Source organism: Cygnus atratus, chromosome 19 (assembly GCF_013377495.2).
Source record: "Cygnus atratus isolate AKBS03 ecotype Queensland, Australia chromosome 19, CAtr_DNAZoo_HiC_assembly, whole genome shotgun sequence".
Lineage (NCBI taxonomy): Eukaryota > Metazoa > Chordata > Aves > Anseriformes > Anatidae > Cygnus > Cygnus atratus.
In genome coordinates, this window is record NC_066380.1 from 2,828,963 (window position 1) to 2,850,159 (window position 21,197).

At 46.5% G+C, this 21,197-nt stretch overlaps 1 protein-coding gene across 1 annotated transcript; it reads right to left on the reverse strand.

The window, feature by feature from the left end:
* Window positions 1-1,761: 1,761 nt before the first annotated feature.
* Window positions 1,762-19,672, reverse strand: UBAC1 (UBA domain containing 1). The gene is made up of 10 exons (XM_035555550.2): window positions 19,419-19,672; window positions 13,378-13,498; window positions 11,373-11,446; window positions 9,969-10,076; window positions 9,297-9,399; window positions 8,503-8,611; window positions 6,841-7,072; window positions 5,661-5,747; window positions 4,760-4,898; window positions 1,762-2,499 (listed from the first exon to the last, which is right to left on the reverse strand). Exons 1-10 carry the CDS (start codon window positions 19,554-19,556, stop codon window positions 2,384-2,386), a joined length of 1,227 nt encoding a protein of 408 aa, XP_035411443.1. The 5' UTR covers window positions 19,557-19,672; the 3' UTR covers window positions 1,762-2,383.
* Window positions 19,673-21,197: the final 1,525 nt, after the last annotated feature.

Sequence of the window (21,197 nt, forward strand, 5' to 3'; positions counted from 1 at the left end):
CCTTACAAGTAGCCACTCTGTTCCTCTGAAGGAGGTCAGACAGCAAATCAGGAGCACACTCAGTTTCAACCACCTCAAAATCAGACAGCTGGTTCAAATTCATCCTCCACATTGTCACATCACAGCCAACGGACAGTCCTGGGGCAGCTCCTCCCGTGTCAGTGCAGGCAACGTGGGTTGTGTGCTCCTGCCATGTGGCCACTCACCCAGGTTTTGCTAGCAAACCAGAGGCCAAGGGTTTAGAAGAATTTAAAGCTGACAGGGGATTCTCACCTGGTCTGTCTGGAAGCTCTGCAGCCACTCTAGAGTCTGATCATGTATTACTGAAACCAAAAGCAGCACAGAAATGGTCTTTTGACAAGTCTTTACGATATTCCAACAGCAAGAGAGAGCTTCCCAAGTATCTATTCAGTAATTCTGAACCTCTAACTTACTCATTCAGAAGCCCAAACCCACCCAAACTACAGGATAGTCTTTTCCCAGCTTTGCCTTTTAAAAACTCATCTTTCATTATGCTACAACCTTCAGTCACAACTGGCCATGAGTATTTGTGAACTTACTGGGTTGCAGAATCAGGTTGCTTGCTTTTAGTACTGTAAGACAAAGTAACAAAGTCATGCTGTCGATCTGTTCTTAGCAAGAATCCAGGAAAATGTTTTTACTGTCCAATTTGAACAAACATCTCTAAATCTTAGAAATTCTAAATGTAAAAGTAAATATTTCAGCTGTCGTGAACTGTAAAGCTTAATACGAACTTACAGATAACAAATTAAAAAATCCTGGGATAGTAAGTTGAGATAAAATCTCATGCTGTTTTGGTTTCCCCACCCTTCATACTAATTATGTGAAATTGGCAACTTCAGTGCCTTGACTGCATAATAGCACAGATTAGATGCCAAGTTCAGGCCAAAACTTGTTATAAAGGTTTCGGGTTGCATCTTGTTACATTTTTTTAAAAAAAATAAATAAATAACTGCACAAAACCAGTTGTAAAATAAAGGTGACTAGCAGAGTTATTTAGGATCTATTTGACAGACACCTCTGTGCTATTTAAGGATAAGGTCTGCACTTTGGAGAAGCAGGTCTCGCCTAGCCTGCCTTTCCAAGGCAAGACACAGCAAGGATTATGACAGACGTCAACCAGGTTTCACTAACTTGAAAACAAACATTTTTGTTCAGCCTGTATAAAGAAGTGACACCTGCGTAGCCCAATCACAGCGACTAGCTGGCTATTCACCGGTGAGTTCTCTCCTTAACAAGCTCACAACCGCTGTCTGAAATCTTAAGTCAATCTTCTGACAAAACTAGCAAAGACACAGCCTGACTTTCTCGGTATTTCCAAGGTGAAAGGGTCAAGAAGAAACACTTCTATCTCAAAGTAGATAATTTTAAGCGTGCTTTTAAACATGGTAAACAAGATAAAAACCTAAGTGTTTCTGCGTCTTTGCAGATCACCGTTCACTGAAAACCCATGCAAATTAGTTGCTTTTTTTTTTTTTTTTGCAAACCGTTTGAAACAAAGCCACAAGTCCCCCTTTCCAAAACCCTGCACACAAAAACGGAAAAGATTCAACGTGAAGATATCCTCTTTGCACTACGACATGGCATAGTGTAAACTGATGAACTGCAGCCTACTTGAGAATCCAAGGGTCGGTGTAGTAAGTTCTGTTGCGAAAGAGATACTGCATCTTTAACGTAGCTGGCAGAGAACCTCCTAGAAGTGTAACTGCTGCGGGACTGGAACAACACTAACGCAGAAAATAAATAGGAAAAAGTAATGCTATTTATTAAAAGAATTCCATCTATGAATTATTCTGTTTAAATTATAATGCAAGACAGACAAGTTTGGATAGAAATGTGCTTGCTCTCCCAATATTTGGACTTTTAAAAAACGTTCCCTAAGAATCAATTTTAAAAAGCATTTTATAATTTGATATAGCCATAAATTAATACTGCATGGAGATGATTAATATCCTATGCTAGTGGTCAGTGACCTTTTGTAAACATTAGCCAGACGCTAGTAAAACTGGCTAGAAAACTACTGTCACAGGCCTTTTTGACAAGCAATATCATATTTCTTTCCAACAGATTCTTAATTGTTTTCACAAAACCTTTTCCTATTTTTGATATACTTTATTTTTGACCTAATACCTGAAAAAACATAAACAAGTCTTCAAACCTCTTCCACTAACACTAAATCCACAAGGCAATTAACTGCAGTTGGCCGTTAACTACATACCCCGTGCGAGACACCCCCTCGGCCAGAATCTGCCCCCTCCTGCCCCTTCCACCCCCCACCCCCCCAACAACCCATGCACCCTCCCGTGAGGAGAAGGTGACACGAGGGACAGTAGGAAGTGGCACAGTGGACTGGCATCCCCCTCTACGTGCGATTCAGTGTCTGGAAGATTCGGGAGATCTGTAGCATGACAGGCCCCGTTTCGGGATCATTCATCCACTGAGTGCTGTTCAGGGGGTTTTCAAGCATATCCTCGAAGGCTGCCAAGAGATGGAAAGCGCAACGTGTTTAGGCTTGTAGTCAGCAGATGCTTCCGCGTTTGGGATGCTTCAACGACAGGAGAGGTAGAAATAGCTACAACTTACCTAACGCAGTGGGCAAGCATCCCCCCCACGGTGAGAACACATCATACACTTACCATTTCTACTCCCAAATCTCCACAGACCGGGATGCTACAGGCTGTTACACTTCCCTCACTCCTTCGCATCAAATTCATTGCGGGCAGAGGCTGATTAAATACTCAGCCTGGATTATAAACCATTTCACAAAGCCTCAAGGACACGGGCTTGAAGAGCTAAACACTTCACAAACATTTACTTTGGTTACTCTTATAACATCTCAGAAGGGGAAACTAAGCCAGCAAAATAAGAAGTAGGTATGGCAAAGGCTACCTAGGAATGAGCAGCAGAGCCAGCCCCCAGATCTCAGGGCTCTATCTTTTCACGGAGGCCCCTGCAGCCAGAAGGGAAGCAGCATCTTCCCTCTGAACAGTGTGTGCGCTCTCCTTCCTGCCATCTGGAGGGCTGAGGACATCGGGGAGCATGTCAGGGGACAGGGGGAACAGCCAGGCCTACCTGCCTAGACACAGACAGAAGGGGAAAGGCTGTCTGTGCAGAACGACTGCCTCTATTTCTGAACAGTGACAGAGATCCAAATACTTAAGAGCAATTTTTATTCTTTCTATACGGAGCTGTTTTTACACTAAGATTTCTTTTCTGCATGCCAGTTTTCACTCTTCTACGTATTTTGAAGGAACCAGGCATCCAGTGCAAGAGCTAAGCCACAACTTTGGCAAAAGAACGACCCATGAAATAATTTATAACCTTTATGACAGACCCTGCGCTGGACTACTGGACATTTGGAGCAGTCATTACGGAACAGGACTAAAAAAGCAGTTGCACATCTGATCTATTCAGGAGTCACCAAAAGGTCAGTGTGACAAGGGTCTGGCAGACCAGCACGAGGGGCAGTGTCTTCGCTTTCCCAGGAACGTACAAAGCGTTAGTCTCCAAAGCTCTAACGACATTAGTGCGAGCCATAAGCACCAAGCACCTCTGAAAGGCTCATCATTAATACCTTGCTCAAGGTCACGCACCACGCCTACTGCAAAGCCCAGAATAAAGTACAGATCTCACCTTTCACCACTCTGTATTCTTTTACACAGACTCAAGAGCTTAAACCTAAAGATTTATCTACATTCTTTAAATATCTAATTAAATGCAAACATTGTTAAAATCTGTGACATAAGCAATCTGCAGATGTATCCTCTGATGTTCATCCAAGCCTTACAAGCACATATAATGGCATTTCGTTTTCTATTTATATTCTGAGCTGCAGTGTGGAACCCTCTTTGGAAATGAAGAGACCATTTGTTCAGAAATGAGGGTGGGAAGGTTCTGCTCTTGAATTATTTAAAGACTTGCAAACTCTCCTGATTACATTTAAAGAAGTATTTTTAAAAGCTCTCCTGACAGAGCTGCGCACACATCCTTTATTTCAAAGCAAGTGTTCAAGTAAATTTTGAAGCCACACACTAAAACGCAAAATTTGATGAACACAACATAGAGCCAATGTCACTCTCCTGTACTCTTGTCCAGTGTCAGACACACCAATCCAACAAAGACTTACTTTTCACCATCAGGTTCATCAGCCCAGTACTTGCCACGCTCACAGCATTTTTGACCAAGAAAACAGGCTTTACCACAGAAAAGGAAAAATGTATTTTCACCAACGCTGTCTCGATTTTGATAAGCAAGGCCTTAGCTTTGACTTCTTGTTTGGTTACACTTTCACAAGTTATCTTCCATTCCAATGATCAGGCTGCAGCTCACAGTAAGCTGTACAGCAGGAGACAGCCTTGCGTTTTTTTTCTGTGAACTCATCAGGGTTCTAAACAGACATTCCATTTTTTTCTCCCATAGCCAAAGGGAGCACACAAAAGGTCTCCTAAATCCACAAAAGCATTGCAGCCAGCAGCTATTGAAGTTCTGAGTTCAGCAAGTGTAAACCAGCAGCCTAGGGAATTAGTGTCATTTCTGGGACAGCCCCAAGTTCTGTTGGTGGTACAGCTGAGTTGCAAAATGAAGCAAGCAAACAATACAGCTGCTGAAAGCGAGGAAAAGGGTACAGAGCTGCACGCATCCCACAACGTGTGCTGTCATCATCCTGTCTCTGTTCTTATTTGCTAAGAAATGCAGAGACAGTGTATATTTATCAGGAACCCAAATTATCAGGACTTACCTAGTAGAGTTTTGGGGTTTGTTAACCCTAACTGTACCACTGGATTTTCTAAGATGGCTTGGAAGAGAGGGCTATTGGTGTCGATTCCCTTATCTAGGTCCTCTGGAGAAGGCTTTCTGTCTCCTAGCAGCCATTCACACTGAAAGAAATCACCAAACACAACATATTTCATGGTTGATTCCATTAAAATGACTCTGCCAAAACATTCGACAATGCAGCATGATAAAATATTTTTCCTCTCACAGAAGCATTGAACTATACATTTCTTTTCAACGCATGGTGTCGTGCAGACGCACTGCCGCATAGGAACTCCATCAGCATGGTCGCATTAGGTCATCTGGAAGAGCCATGCAGCCCAGCATCCTCTCCGAGAGTAGCTAGCACTGGATGCTTGAGAAGGTTCCTTGACCGCCAGCTGCGTCCACACCTTTCTACTTAATATACCCATTAATCAATCTTCGAAAGCCTTCTTATTTTTGGATTCCACCAATTCTGGAATGCATTGGTGCCAAACATTAGTTCATACGCTGCATGGCCTGAATCTCTTGCCTGATTTATTCCTGTCCTTTAGTCAGTTATTTATTGGGAATACCTTTTCCTTCCACACAATAGCATAATCTCTAGAGACGCTCCTTCACCAGAGGCTTCAGAAAAGCTTTTTGAAAATCCACATATGCAACATGAACCAGATCAGCCTCAAGCTCATGCATGCTGAGTTCCTCTAAAAAATCTAAAACCTTTGTATTCTCGCTATGTATCTAACTGAAAAAGGCACAGAATAGTGTTCATTTCATCTCCAGTAGCAGCTCAGCTTTATGACAAATCAAAACATCAATCAGTGAGGAAAAAATCAGTTGAACAGATGATTACGGCAATAAGGAACAAATGACATTGTACTCACGGCTGCATTTTGCTGGTTGTTGTTTACTCTGAGTGCATCTACCACTTCTTTTTCATCAAATCCCATCTCCATCAGGGCAATGACAGCCTGTAAGATTTGCACGGCTTCATAAATACAATATTTAAAACAATCACATCCTCCACCTTCTGTCCAGATTTTTTTGGGGGTAAAAAAAACATGGTTTCCATTTGCAGACTACTAAGCAATCTTAGCTACAGAGTTTTCAAATACTGTCTATCCAAAGATTTATTCCTTTTCCATAATAAAGACACTTAAGAGTGAGACTGAAGGTAGTTCCTGTTGTCATTACTGAAAGCTGAATGCAAGGCAAAGAGCAAGTAGCTGGTGTGGGAAGGAGAACAGGATGGAAACACCTCATTTTAAAACTTCTCTTGTGTCACAAGGCTTTGATTGATCTCTCACTGACAAATCAAGCTCCACAAGCTCCAAGATCTCGTGCATTTGTAGTTCTATTCACTGGATTTAAGTTTTACTTCTGGGATTTATTATATCGCTAGTGAGCATTGCATATTTAGACAAATGTACCTAGATATTGTTATGAGAAAAAATGTTATTTAGAAATCGTACCCAGGTCATCAAATCCTACTTTTGCAGCTTGCAACTAAAATCACAAAAAACATTTACTGTAAAAGTGAAGTGATAGATTCTAAAGAGCACCTCCTGGTGAATTTACAGTGTGATAACAGCACATATTTTCACTTCAGCTAGTATTGTGCGCTGAAAAAATGATAACTTCTGCCTTTGATGCAAGACTTAAAGACTTAACTGCTGGTGATACTTTTCCTTATCCCCTAAATACAACAATGCTCTTCTGTCCTTCTCTACAGCAAAAAGGACAATACTGTCCTGCAACCCTTCCTTGATGCCAGACAGTGCTTTTTATGACTGTCATATCAGTAGCATCGACTAATTTTCAGGTGTAAAGTGTCAGTAATTTAGATGCTGTTAACCGAGACAGCAGTGGTAATATCCCTTTCAGCAACTTGAATTCAAGCAGCCCCTGAAGACTTCCACTAAAATACTGTCACACCAGCATAACATACATCTGCACGCTTGTCCCATTCCATTTATTAAACGAGCATTTGTTTGGATTCTGTGATGCCAACCCAGTCCCTTTCAGTTCTAACAGTTAACAAATAGCAAGATAGACACCACGTACTCGTGGGTCTGGACGAAACTCTCTTTTCCTCCGGATCTTCTTGAATATTTCTGTCAGCTCATCCTTGGCCTCTTCCCCACCTGCTTCTGAACTAGGACCCGCAGTTGCTTCAGCAGAGGATGCACCAGCTTCGGCCGGGGCTTCTGATGGAGTCTGGCCTGGCAGCGGAGCATCTACTGCAGGGTCATCCGCATGTTCTATCAACCACTCCATGGCCTGTGTCACCGACATACTGAAAAGAAAATTAAAACAAAGGGATGAGGAACACTCCAGAGGTGGTGTTACACATACATTTTCCTTTGCATTTATTCCTGGTGGTATCTTGACTTAATGATTAATTAGTATCTGAATTGTCATAAATACAGTTTTGGAGCAAACCTCGGAGCACCTTAATTCTACATGCACTCAGGGCCCCAGAGTCATCACTCCTCTGTCATCCTGGCTTCAGAGAAGTCCAGTTTGGGCAGCTGCATCCCAGATTTTAAAAGGCATTTCTAAGGCAGTCACCTTATTCTCCAAATCATCTGCTTTATTTCACAACAGACAAACACTGGCTATTCGCAACTGCTGACAAAACTGCGAAGCGTGTTCCAAATTTACATGGAACCACAGCTCAGACAGAAGCTGCTTTGTTGCTTCTTACAGAGATCTCTCAGACATCTAGTGATAAAGGAATGCCATTAACAACAGAAGAAAGTGGGAGAACATGTGCACAATATATCTCGAGCGAGAGCAAAATTCAATGCAGGCAATTGCACCAGGATGTGTACCACTCATCTCTTCCTCTACTGACTCAAGAAGGAATCGGCGATCCCTCAAAGGAGCGGCCACCTCCAGGGAGGCCAACAGAACGCCACGATCATAACCCAGTCAACTGCTGGACTGCAAGTACCCAAGCTAAGGGATCTTGAGAGAGACCCGGCACATGCCTTCCCAATGAATACACAGGAAGCAAAGATAACGACAGCGTACCTGAACGTGCAATTTCATTTGACTGCATGGTAATTACATGTTCTAAGAAAGGGAAGCCTTTGACTACTTGGCTTTTCACTTACGACATGAAAGATGGAGGACATCGGGGGAAAGTCCTCCTAAGCCCAAAGGGAGAGAGGCTGGAAAAGAATGACTGGAATATTTTGTTGATTCTCTATCATTAGAAATTTTTTACGAATGGCCTAAGAAACCCCCTCTCAGAAACGAGGCGGCACAGCTGTTTCATCTTAGAGCACGAGAAGAACTGCGTTACCTCCTCTTTTCCTACAGTTGCTATCTGGACTTTATAATATTCTTGGAATGTTTTTAAAAGATCAGCAGAAAGTATTTTTACTACAGCTGAAAAACCAATCTGGATGGGCTAGGCTTGCTTTTTTCCCCTCTAAAATTTTAAAGCAGAAAATGTGACTTTAATACTCAGAAACAGTGCCAGCCTGACAGCCTTGTGAACTGCAGACAAGCTATTCTTTCCAGAACAAGTACAACACTGTTTCCCCTTTCCTGGGCCATTTGCACCTGCACGTTGCCTGAGACAGAAGTCTTCTTTGAACTACTGCTTTGTTCAAACCTAGTTTTAGGCGACCCACATAAGGAGGCTTCTGAAAAAAATGCTTTTTTTTTTAAAAACCGTATCAAATAATTTACAGGCAGTGTGCTCAGTACACTTACTGATTTAATCGAAGGGCTTTGACAGCTCTGCTCTCTGGAAACCCCATTTCTGTAAGCTGCCGCAGAGCTATCTCATCCACTCTGTCTTCCTCATCCTCATCCAGCATGGCTAGATATACACAAACAAAACAACGTTCAGACTGACTTCGAGCTAAAATACAACCCTTTCTCAGTGGAGTGGCATGTGTTAAGTTCAAACCCCGTTCTTCTCTTCCATCCCTGCTTTTGTTTCTGCCCCGAATTTGCTATCTCACCATTTAGTTTGCTGCACTCAGCTCGATCAGGCTCAGATAGAGTCTTCCAGGACAAAGACTTTGTCCAGATTTGTTCAAGATCTCTAGTAACAGACAAACTTTTGCATGACTATATGCTCACATAATTAAATATATGGGAGACTCGCTGAAGATTTGCTTATCAATCATCTAGAAAGTTGGATCCAGTCCTAGCAAATCTCAAGGGCATTTCCCATGCTGAACCTACAGCTAAAATTTCTCCCCACTTTACCATCTCCTTGTGCATTTTCAACTATTTTTTTTTACCAAGTCTTGCAAAGTTTTCCAACTGTTTCGCTGCTACTGGTTTAGTTTTAAATGAAACTTCTCATCTATCCCAAAGGGACTTTATAAATTCCTTCGTTTTATAAAACTGGTACCACAAGTTGAGATCTTTGCCACAAAGTTATTATTAGCTCTATTACATTAATGTCTGGAATTAACTCTGCAAGGCTACTCTTTTGCTACATAAGAAAACAAATTCCTAGGATAAAACTAATAACTATAAAGATATGTTCATACCATTTGCCTTCTTAAATAGTTCAACCGCATCTGGATTCAGTGCTAGCAATTTCTGTGCAACTTCTATGAGAGAAACTAAGATTTTCCGGAGCTCTGTCTGGAACTGCAAGAAAAGAAACTGTGAAAACACTCGGACAGGAAAAAAACAGGCATCATTAAGTGTTAACATGGCTGTTGTTAGTGTCTCTGCTATAGTCTGGCCCCTTGTACAGAGCGCTGTTCACTGCATCGTGCGCCTACTAGTACAGAAGTGTAAAAGGAGTCTCCACACTGCTGAAGACACAGCTAGAAGTACTACAGACAGCACTCAACTACTGAAGTCAACATTTATGACTCTTCAAAACCGTGGAAGAGGAAAAAAATTGCAGACTCCCAAACTATAGAAGACTGAAACCTAACTGCACATCTGCCAGATCTCAAGAAGTATTTACTGAGGCTTTCCCATGGACAAATAAAACATTTAAAACCGTAATTCAGAACAGAGTGGCTTTTAATCACTAAATGACTTAAGATTTACACACAGGTTGTACTATCGACTTTAATATACTTTTATACACACCTGAATTTCTCTTACAGAGAAAGGCTAATCACATTCATATGGAAGAGAAGAGGTTATACGAGATAAAAGCCTACTTGGATATTAGTGTAGGAGTTAAAAGGTCTAATACTTACATCCCTCATGTTGTGATGGGCCACAGTGCGATCTACATTGCGAGAGGGCAGATTTGCAGTTGCTTTGAGAATAGCATCCTTATCAGGAGCTTTCTGCTCTTGTTTCCTCTGAAGGATGGGAAACAGGATCAGGTTTCATAACCCATTATCCACAGAACAAAGAACATAGCATAGCTGAGAGCAGTTTCATATTCTTCACCAAGGCATCAAGCAGTGCTCTGTAACTTGCAACTACGAGAAACAGCAGTCTAGCAATACAACGGATTAATAGCGCTAACGTTTTGCGATTATAGAGCAGAACGGGACCTGTTGGGTTGCCCCACTTTCAGTCCTTTTTAAAAATCTATTTCTGTTATCTAAACAAGTGGGGAAATTCCAGCAGAAAGAGGGAAAGCGATGCACCAAACATGGAGAGAAACTGGAAGCCTCGATTCCCAGGACCATACACTACTCCACATGGCCTGCTCAGAGCACACTCTCTTCCAACCCATGGTTTGTTGGGAGATGTACCAACGCTGTGAACAGGCTAACACTTAACTGCTTCACAGGGGAAGTGCTTTACTGCTTGCAAGTATCATGCAGAGATATATGGTGCCTTGGATTTTCAGTACATGCTTATAGACCAGGAGAAAACGTAGCAGGGTACGAACTATAAATATTTCCCAGTCTTGTATCTTAGGTTCTTATGGTGACGTTCTGCACAGCAAGACCGTAATGGAGACAGAGACATACACCAATACCTACAGGAAGGGATACAGAGACAAACACCAATACCTACAAAAAGCAAGAAAAAACAAAGCTTTGCAAGGAGGGGGTGGAGAGACCTAGGAATTCACAGTGTCAAGCACAAGCATTGCTCAAGTGTTTATGCACTAATGTCAACTGCAGTGCCACTCACGTCTAGGTGTCACCCTGGATATCACTGACCCTCAGTAACAATTATGTTGTGAGAAAAAAACAAAACAAGAGTAGCAGGGGGCCAACACTTCAGCTCTAGGGACCTGGTTAGAGGGTGATAAGCCACTCATTGCTAAAGACATACGACAGCCAGAAAGCCAATCAATAGATTTCTGTGGAGTTTTCAAAAGAGAAAAGGCAGTTGCTGAAGTATGCTTATACAGTTACCAGACATTTTTTTTCCAGAGATAAGTCTGTCCCACTCCCACAGAATGCACCTGCATGTCTTATTCTGAGGCAAATGTTCTCACAATCCAAGTCAAAAATGTAAAATCAGTTTCCCCAAAGTTTGGAAGAAAGACAAAATAATTTCCCTAGAGTTTAGCTGGCTGTATTTGCCAGTTGAGTAAAATAAAACAAAAAGAGTAGACCACAACAATCTTTCTGTAGCTCATTAATAAAGTAGTTAATCAACATGTCCAAACCAAGAAACCATTTCAAACTCACTTTCTCCTCTGCTGACACATCTGCCATCTTGGGGAGCGGAGGTGGTGCACGCTTCTTGATTAAGAGCAAGACATCTGGAAAGAGAATGATACCAAAATACATTAGAAAGCAATGTGAAAACAGTCCTTGTACGATACCTCACAAATTCAAGTTTTCCTAGAGATTAATTCTGTATTAATTCCACTGTAGCATCAGACCTTTTTCTCACTTAAAAACTGTATGGCTTTACACATCCACCTTGGGTGTTTGCTATTCCATAGCGCGTGCTGAATGCAAAACACGCTCCATCATTAGTTACACTTTGTTACTGGCTTCTCCTCCTCACGCAATACCTTTAAAGAAAGGGTATGAAAAGCTCCAGGTGTTTTGTATGATTACGTTAATAGTAATTAGCCCATCATAATAACAACTCATCAGCACCTCCATTGAGGAGGAAACAGTAGAGACGGGCCATGTTATGGCTTTTGGTCCAACCTAGGGCCTTCCTTCAACTGCAGGGAGTCAAGCGCCAAGCTTTGAAGACAATTTCAGTATCAGGATGAAGCTCACCTTTGCATGTGGAGCAATTCACTGCCTACCATGGGGCTGCATCACTGAGCCAACTGAGGCAAGCCTCAAGGGCAAACAAGTCTTCAGTCCCAGATAACCCACATCACGTGGCATGAGCTTGCTTAAGGCTTTTGGACTAATGCTTTCCCCTTTCAAGGCACACTTTTTCTAGAAATCATATGATGGTTTAGAAGTTTCTAGCACCTGAATTATTACCCCATACATAAAGATGTCTGTATCACTGCGCCACTCTGAGCCCAGAGCAGGCCTGCACGGCATCTGCAGTCCTTCAGCCAGACAGAGCAGTTTTTAGCCCATCACGTTAAGCAGGTAAAAAGCAAACAAATCATGCGTTGTGCAGCAAGTTTCCTTGGTCTGGCTCAGCACAGAACAGCCAGGAGCAACAGCTGGTGAGGGCTGTTAACCCTCACTCACCCAGCTGACGAGAACATGAAAGGACCCACGTGCTGCCTTTTGGCTGTCCTGTGCAGCGGCAAGCGGAGCCAGCCAGCAGCAGTCAGCTGTCGGCTGCGATCTCGCCTCCCTGACAGCAGCAGGGCACTTAAAAGGCAGAGCACATTGCAGGGGAAGGAGGCACAGAGAGGCATTCGCATGACAGCTCAGTACTGCTTAGCTGCCGTACGCTGCAATTCAACTCCGGAGGAGCTGGTGCCTTGCCTAGAAATAACCCCCCGCCGAGCAGCAAAAAAGCTGCCCCTCGCCTCTGCCTAAGATGGCAGCTCTCAACTCCTGTTCAGCTCTGGAGGTGATAGGTGACGCTGCCTTGCAAGAGAAAGAGACCAAACTGCTGCTCACGATCACAGGAACAGCTCTCCAACCTGTGTGAACTCCGGCAAAACCAGAACACTACTGCTGTGGAGCTCCTGGCTCAGACAATGGTCCATTCTACAGCAGCCCTGCTTCTCACACCTCCTGGAACACGGCCTGTCATCTCCAGAAGGGACCAGGAGCTTAAGCTGTCCTGTAAAAACTGACTCCAGCGATCCCGACAGCTCTTACCTATAGATCTTTTGTTTCACATCAATCCTCCACACCTTTAAAGTTCAGGAGCAAATACACACCTCACGTACGCTACTGTGGTCAGTGACGCTACGGTGTGAGGAATTCTGCCCCACACTTGCAGAGGACTGAATAAGATACAAACTGTGGACACTCAGACAAGCTTCAGCAAACATCCTTCTGCTTGACCTGGAGACCTCAAGAAAATCCCCAAGAAGTTTTTGGGTTGTTTTGTAACTCGAAAGGAACAGTTAAGGAAAGCAAACTGCTCATCGTACATTATCGGGGGAAGGTATTTTTTCCCCTCTTCTTTTTCCTGCCACTTAATTAGCTTCCTAGGCTGAAGCAGAGTGTAGATATTAAAAAGAAAATTGGAATTCAAGTAGTTAAACAGTCTTCCATGTCCAGGCTGGTAGGATAAAAAAGACAATCTTACCTCTATCTTGAATGTTTTCCTCCAACACTGTTTTTGTGTCTGTCAGCACCTTCTCAGAAGTAGCGTGTATCAACTTATGATGTGTCACAGTTTTTGGATCCTCCAAGCTCCCAGGTACACACTGCAGAAGACAAATACTGAAGATCAGAGACAGAAATAAGCCTTCTACGTGAATCACGGCGCTTTGCACTTAGGATTCTGCGCATACAAACGGTGCCATCAGTTACGAGCTTCTTAACGCCTTAAGAAATGGCACGCTGTGCTAGAGGCCAGCGCACAGGACGTGTGTTATTAAAGAAACCACGGCTTGAATCGTGCTGTGACGATGCTCTGCGGTAGGTTCCTGCCTGCATATCCAAGCTGCTGGCTGGGATGAATAATCAACAAAAGGAAGGATTCCAGCCTGCCTTCCTCGATGCTGTTAATAGCTGCCGTTAAGTTCAACAGATTGTGATACTCTAAAAAACTTCCTTACAACAGTCAAAGACTTAATGTTACATCCACGTCACCCCAAACAAATCTTTCAAGGGCACCGAGCCCGTCTATACAGGTGGATTTATACTTTTGCAGCACAGTACATCTGCACCACACTCAATTTTGAGTGCCTGGTCCTACGCTCAGGCCCGTGCAGACTCAGAACAAACACGGATACCCCAGGACCCACAGCTCCGTCAGTTCTTCACCAGATCGCCACGGTCGCGCCAAGTCTGGGGGTAGCAACGAGCACGACACCAGAGTGGAAATCTCCCGTGAGCATCCCGTGCTTCTGCAGAAGGGGAAGCTGTAATAATGCAGCAGGTTTCTCATTCGTAACTAGTGTCGAAAGAGAAGAGAGATTCTCTGCTTCATCTTGTAATTACTATTTACAGGCACTGTCAGAGCACACAAGCCACCGCCAGCAGTGAATTCGGTACACTTGACCTCAAGCTGGGAAGGAGGCAGCTTCTGCACCTTGTTTCGAGGTGCAAAACGAAACCAACAGACTGGGCTCCTGGAGCCCTAACCTTGGCTCTTGCTGGAAGCGCTGAACCGAAGCTACATTCCCAACTTTTCTCCCAGCCATAAATTACCAACATACGCTAATTTTTTTCCACATACGAACGTTTTGTTCTATATTTTGTTACAATTCTAAATTGCACGTCAATTAATTCACTACAAGAATCAAGCTCAAATCCCAAAAGCTTACGACACAAGCACTGTCAGAGGTTTGTTCTGTGACTGCACCGGGTATATCCACACACGTAGGCACAAACGACGCCCTACCTCTGTCCTGGCACAAAGATTCGAGTACACAGAACTGCTCCCCAGTACCAGATACACGTTCTGCCTACAGCTCCGAAGTTCTGCTGTCACTGAGCCTGACGGACCTGTGCTACCCCAGCAGCAAGGCGAAGGACCACCCTTTTTCATCTGGGCTTCTAAGACAGCTCCAAGCTGAAATGCCACGCTACTTACCTAAATAAGCATCAGCCTCCCAGTGCCTGCGCCCCCGCAGAGCTTTACAAAGTTTGGGTTAGCGTTTCAACTTCCTGGCATTTTGGTGCTGCAGCAGGAAATGGAGCAGGGAGCGCGCACAGACCTTGAACTGACTCATCTTCACACACGAGTGGCTCACGGATCCACAGCGAGAGACTTAAAGAGCATTACATCAGCGCATCGAGAGACTTCTAATTTGTTGGAGTGGAAAAAGCAAGCGTAATGGCCGCAATTCCAGCAAGGCAGAATTAAAAATAACCGCCTACCAACCCATGAAATTGAGGCTGTTGTTCTCACCACAAAATAGGCCACTTAATGCTGACCTCACCTCTTCTGCTCAGGGGAAATGGCTCTCAGTGACACTTCTTTCAAAGCACGTTGCTACGGAGCCACTTCTGCCCCGTCTGCAGAGCACCGCGTTCGCCCCTCAGGTGACAGAGCCATTCCAGAAACCCCGCTGACATCGGTGCTTCACTTCAAACGCGGCGCTTAGTCCTGGTAATCACACCGCCTGCCGCCAGCCTCCTTCAAAGGAATCTTTAGAGGCCGTCATCGCTTTTCCTGGTGTGCCTGCAGCTGCTGGAGAACTCAGGTTCTTGTTCTTTTTCCAAAGATAACACACTTGTTTTCAGCGTGGCTCTTCAGTTCCTCATCTGAACTCGGGTTCAGTTCTGATGCCTCAGCAGGATGGAGGTGAGGGCGTTCGAGCCCTGCTTTGTCTAACAGCAGCTTCTTACTAATCCCTCGGCATATTAACTGCTGAACGAACGCCAAAGAATGCATTAAGGCTTAGAAGGGACTGGGAGCAGCTACTGAAATTGATCTGAGAAGTTACCCAAAAGGCGTAAAAGCACACCAGCGGCACATCTCTCCGAACAAACTCGGCATAGTATTTTTACACATTCTTAGGGTCGGACTCCAAAAGGAAGAACTTGAAAACGGGAGCTGCGAGGCACCCTGATGGGGGCAGGAGGACACGACACGTACCCACTATTTATCTTCTCCCTGGCACAGAAAGTTGCGCATGCAATCATGGTATTTACTAATAACTTCTAAGCGCATGTGAAAAACTAGAGGTTGCAGGTAATCACTCAGTCACCCCTAACACCCCAGGAATTCATAAGGAAGCTCTTTTAAAAGAGAAGTCCTGGGGACACCTATTCCTATTTCCCGTTCCCCTGACTGGTGTGTGACAACCGCAGAGACCGGTAAGGCATACACAAACAGAACCTCTAGCAAAGGGAACGCTGAGTGAAATATTTAGCATATCTTAGCCTATTTTAGCATGCCCTGGAAACAGGAAGGCCTCCTCGGAAGGCAGTGCCTCTGCTAGCTCTCAGCAAACCACCGCGAACCTCCACCAGTAACGATGAGACCTCGCTGGGGAGCCTTGCTTCATGAGAACATCTGAGAAAACGCAGGATTTTTGTATCAAATACAATGCTTTAAAGTGTAACTGAAGACATCTTCTTGCCCAGAACAGGAGCAGTAACCCACAGGAAGGGCAGGGAGGGGGGAGAGGAAGCCCCCAGGGCTCACCCCACAGGCGCTGCTCCACCAGCAGAGGTGAGCATGCTCTGGAAGGTGAGCTCTCCTGCTTCTTCTTGTACAAAAGGAGTTTTAAGGAAGGGATCTGCTGTTTCATGGTTTTGCTTCCAGCATAAATATTTGCATTTCCTTTCAGTGCTGGAACTTACAGCAGGCTGCTGTGCCAGGCAGGTGAGAAACCTTTGTTCACAGATGCCTGAGCAACGGCTGAGCTTGCAAGCCCTGGTGCTGCTAAGTGCTCTCTGCAGAGCTTGGAATCCTGCTAAACCACAAGACTTTCTCTTCGCTTATTTTTTTTTTCTTTTATTAACAGAAACATTCAAAAATAGTACTGCCCCTCCCTACTACTAAGCTTGGGTGGCTTAAACCATCCGCATCCCTCAAAACACGCAGAGGAGGCCCCGGGGCACGAACCCACCGTGTCTTTGCACTCCGAGCACCTCGCACCTCTGTTCCACGGAGACTCCTCAGCACACCCCGACAGCCAGGCGAGCAGCGCTGAGGCAGCTTCAGGAGACGGGGAGCAGAAGCACGGGAGCACGAGAAGCTCGCCCCACGACGCCACAAGAATTACAGCTGGGGCTTACGCATACAGACAGCTCGCATCCGTGCGCCCGGGTGCGCTTTTGAAGGAAGCCACAGAGCGTGGGGCCTGATCCTGCCTGCTGCACTGCACACGGACCTCGGCCTGGGACCTCGCGCGGAGAAAAGGCACCGCTCCAAGAAACTCGAGTTCAAAAAATAGCTAGGAAGGGAAGCAATTTGCTGTCAGGTGTTTATTTATTCACAGACGAGGCAGTGCCACTGAAGGCAGCAGTTCAACGGCACGTAATCGCCATTACGTTGTTACAGGTCAACAGATAAGGCAACAAAAATCCCTCCCGCTGGTTTTTATCTGTAGCAAAAATACCCATCAAATTCAGCAAACTATACATCAAAAGTGACACTTCAGAGCTCAGTAAGCGTTTGAACGTTGGAGGGACAGAGCGTCCACCTTCCTAATTGAGAAGTGGGCACCCTTACGGATATTATCTTCCTCTGCCTCCTGCGGGGAGGATTTCAAGGACTTTAGAGAATATATTAATCAGCATCTTGTGAGAGATGGCTGCATAAATTATCTCAAGGTGCTATCAAGATTCACTGCAACACACCCGTGATCAGGAGACATGATTTTTCCATTTCTATTTTTCCCCTCCATAAAACTCCATATTATCCATAATGGTTATGCAAATCCATACCATTAGCACGGAGCAGCTGAGAAAATGAAATCAAACGTCTTGCCAAGTTATCAATTGTCTTCTGCCCTGACTTGCACTGCAATGCAAGCATCTATTCAATTATGTTTGCTGATAATTAAAGGCCTTTCAGCTCTGCACATATGCATGTAATCATTACCCCACCCTATTTTGGCAGCCTTTGTTTAATCCCTCAGCTGCACCGAAGAGGGGACAAGACAGGAGCAGGAGACTTCTTCCAGGAACATAACAGCGGGGGGAGCCCCGCGCTCAGCTCTTTTCAGCAGGGCACCCTCATTTTGCCTAACGGAGGATCCCACCTACCTCAACCGAAGCAAATCCATTTGCAGCTGCTCTCCCCTCCAAATCAAAAAGCACTTAAAAAGGCTCGGGCTCCAGAAAAACAAAGCGTACCGTGACCTGGAGTTTCCCGGGGTTGTAGCTGAAAGCAAACAGCCAGAGGGCACGATGCAGAGGGCACCTGGGCTGCCGGCCACCTTCACTTCACAGCACGCTCCTTCCAAAAATAAAACCTGCTAGTCTCCAAACAGCCAAGTCACTACACATTACGGGCATGTTCTCGTATCGTAGCGTTGTTTTACTACAACAAAGAACATTTCTTAACATCTTTGTAACGGTCTGAAGACAAAAATCACTACTGAATGCAACTGATAAAGCTCCACTCCCGGGGACTGGATTTGCTTTTTGAAATGAGAAGCCAAGGGGCTCTCGGCGGCTGCCCGCCCAGGCTGCCGGACACGGCTGCAGAAGGGAGGCCTGAGGTCAGGCCCGGTCACTGGACCAGCTTGACGTTTTTGCTTTAAAATAAAAGTCACGGCAGATCTTTGAAATTCGGCCTAACAGTCCTGCAACCGCTGGTTTTAACATTTAGCGCCCACGAACAGAAGCGGGAGTTGAGCAACCGAGCATAAAGAGCCTGTGTCTTCCAGCTCAACTTTCACAGACCGTATTTTTATGCATTTTTATGCATTTTCTCTTCCAGACAGCGACTAGTAATTTACCCTTTGGACACGTCCATTAAGCCTTACTGCTTAGAGCACAGGAAGAGCATTAGAGAAGCCCGTTATCTCCCCGCAGAGAACCCCACCAGCTACTGTGCCGACCCAGGGGCAGGCTGTGCAAAGCATCGTGTCAGAAAAGGGAAGTTCCCACCGCAGTTACCATTTTAACTGCTCGTTAAATACGAAGAAGAAACAAGGCAGGGGGCTCGGAGGGGAAGCCCTCAGAAGCCAGACACACCTGCGCCTTACGGCGTGTGCTCAGCGGTCCGTAAATCGCACAGAGAGGAGCTGCTGGGGCAGGCACGCTGCAGCCGGGAACCGCAGGTTGTAAAGGTCTCCCCCACACCAAGCCGTCCTTCGGCACCGCACAGAGCCCTCAGATCGGCGATTTCTTTCCGCAGGGACCTTTCTCACGATTCAGGGGGTGGGGGCAGAGATGACAAAAGGACCCCCCCCCCCCCCCCCCCCAAACCAAGCTGCCCCTTGTCGTTGCAGAGAGCTCTGGGAATTGGCGATTTCTTTCCGCAGGGACCTTTCTCACGATTCAGGGGCTGAGAACGCTGCCAGAGACGGCCAACGAGGGCAGCGGTGTACAAAAACCCCGGCCTAGTCCAGCTTTGCGTTACTTTAAAGGCACTCAGAGGGCGCTGGAGGAACCCCCTCCCCTCTCCCAGCCCCCCCCAGCCCCCGCTCCGTGCCGGGGGACCCCCCACTTCTCCTCCAACCCCCCCCCCCCCCCCCCAGCGGGGCGGCTCCTTACGTGCTTGAGGCAGCGCTCCTTCAGCTTCTCCACCGTCGTGTCCTCGGGGACCTCCTCCAGCCACTCGGCGCCCTCCATGGTGCACACGCGGAGCCTCAGCACCTTCCCGGCGAAGATCTTCTCCTCCTGCACGAACATGGCGCCGGGCGGCCCATGCAGGGCCCGGGGGCGCCTCAGGGAGCTCGGAGGCCCCGCTCCGCCCGGCCCGGCCCGGGGAGGGGGGGGGGGGAGGGGGGGGACGGGGACGGCGGGGGCGCAACGGAGGCGGCGGGAGGAAGCGGAAGGAGAAGTGGAGGCGGCGCGGGGCGTGCTGGGAGTTGTAGTTTTTGGTTTTTTTTTTCCCCCTCTCATGAAGCGGGAGCCGCGGATGCTGGGAGCCGCCAGGGGGTGTCTCTGCTGTTTCGCTGTGGTTTTAAAAGTAATAATAATGTCTCGTTTTCCCAGTGGGAATCGCGGAGCCTCCTCCCCGCCCCCGAAGCGCTCTGGGAAGTGTAGTCCTCCCGCCGCGGTGCGCGCTGGGAGTTGTAGTCCGGCCGCTCCGGCGCCCCCCCGCGGCCCTCGGCGGGGCCGGGCCCGGGGCTGGGTGCCCGTGGTCGGGCGTGGGCTCGGTGCCCAGCTACTGCCTGCACCCCGGCAGGCTGATTTTATTATTATTATTATTATTTTTTTTTTTTTTTATTATTTTTATTTTTATTTTTATTATTTTTATTTTTATTTCTTTTAAATACCCTGCTAAAAGGAGCTGGGAGCGGACACGGTGCCCCGGCTACCCCTGCGGTTTATTTGTGTGTCACACAATCATTAATGTTGGAAAACACCTCCAGGATTAACCTGGTCCAACCGTCCCCTACCACCAATGTCACCACTAAACCCTGTCCCCAAGCACCACACCCAACCTCTCCTTGAACACCCCCAGGGACGGTGACTCCTCCACCTCCTGGCTGAACGAACACACTGAGCATTACTGGGCCGGCACGGATGGGGTCGTGTCTGCGGCACGCTGCTCGGCCTGGAGCCGGCTGAGGGGCAGCGAGAGCCCGGTAGGAGACATAAACCCAGGCACAAACAGAAATGGGGCAATAACGGGGCTAGGGGAGAGAATCAGGGGCAATAGCGGGGCTAGGCGAGAGGATCGGGGCAATAACGGGGCTAGCGGAGAGAATCAGGGGCAATAACAGAGCTAGGCGAGAGGATCAGGGGCAATAATGGGGCTAGCTGAGAGGATCAGGGGCAATAACAGAGCTAGGCGAGAGGATCGGGGCAATAACGGGGCTAGGGGAGAGAATCAGGGGCAATAGCGGGGCTAGGCGAGAGGATCGGGGCAATAACGGGGCTAGCGGAGAGAATCAGGGGCAATAACAGAGCTAGGCGAGAGGATCAGGGGCAATAATGGGGCTAGCTGAGAGGATCAGGGGCAATAACAGAGCTAGGCGAGAGGATCGGGGCAATAACGGGGCTAGGGGAGAGAATCAGGGGCAATAGCGGGGCTAGGCGAGAGGATCGGGGCAATAACGGGGCTAGCGGAGAGAATCAGGGGCAATAACGGAGCTAGGCGAGAGGATCAGGGGCAATAATGGGGCTAGCTGAGAGGATCAGGGGCAATAACGGGGCTAGGTGAAAGATCCGGGGCTCCCGACCGCCCAGAGATGGTCTCCGAGAGACCACGACAAGGAGAAAATCCCTGAATGGCTCCGCTCGTGGTGAACGGCGTCGTTTGCTCGCTGGAACTTGCACTGCTTCACCAGCGGAGCTGGGAGTCTGGGCGCCGATTTGGGAAGG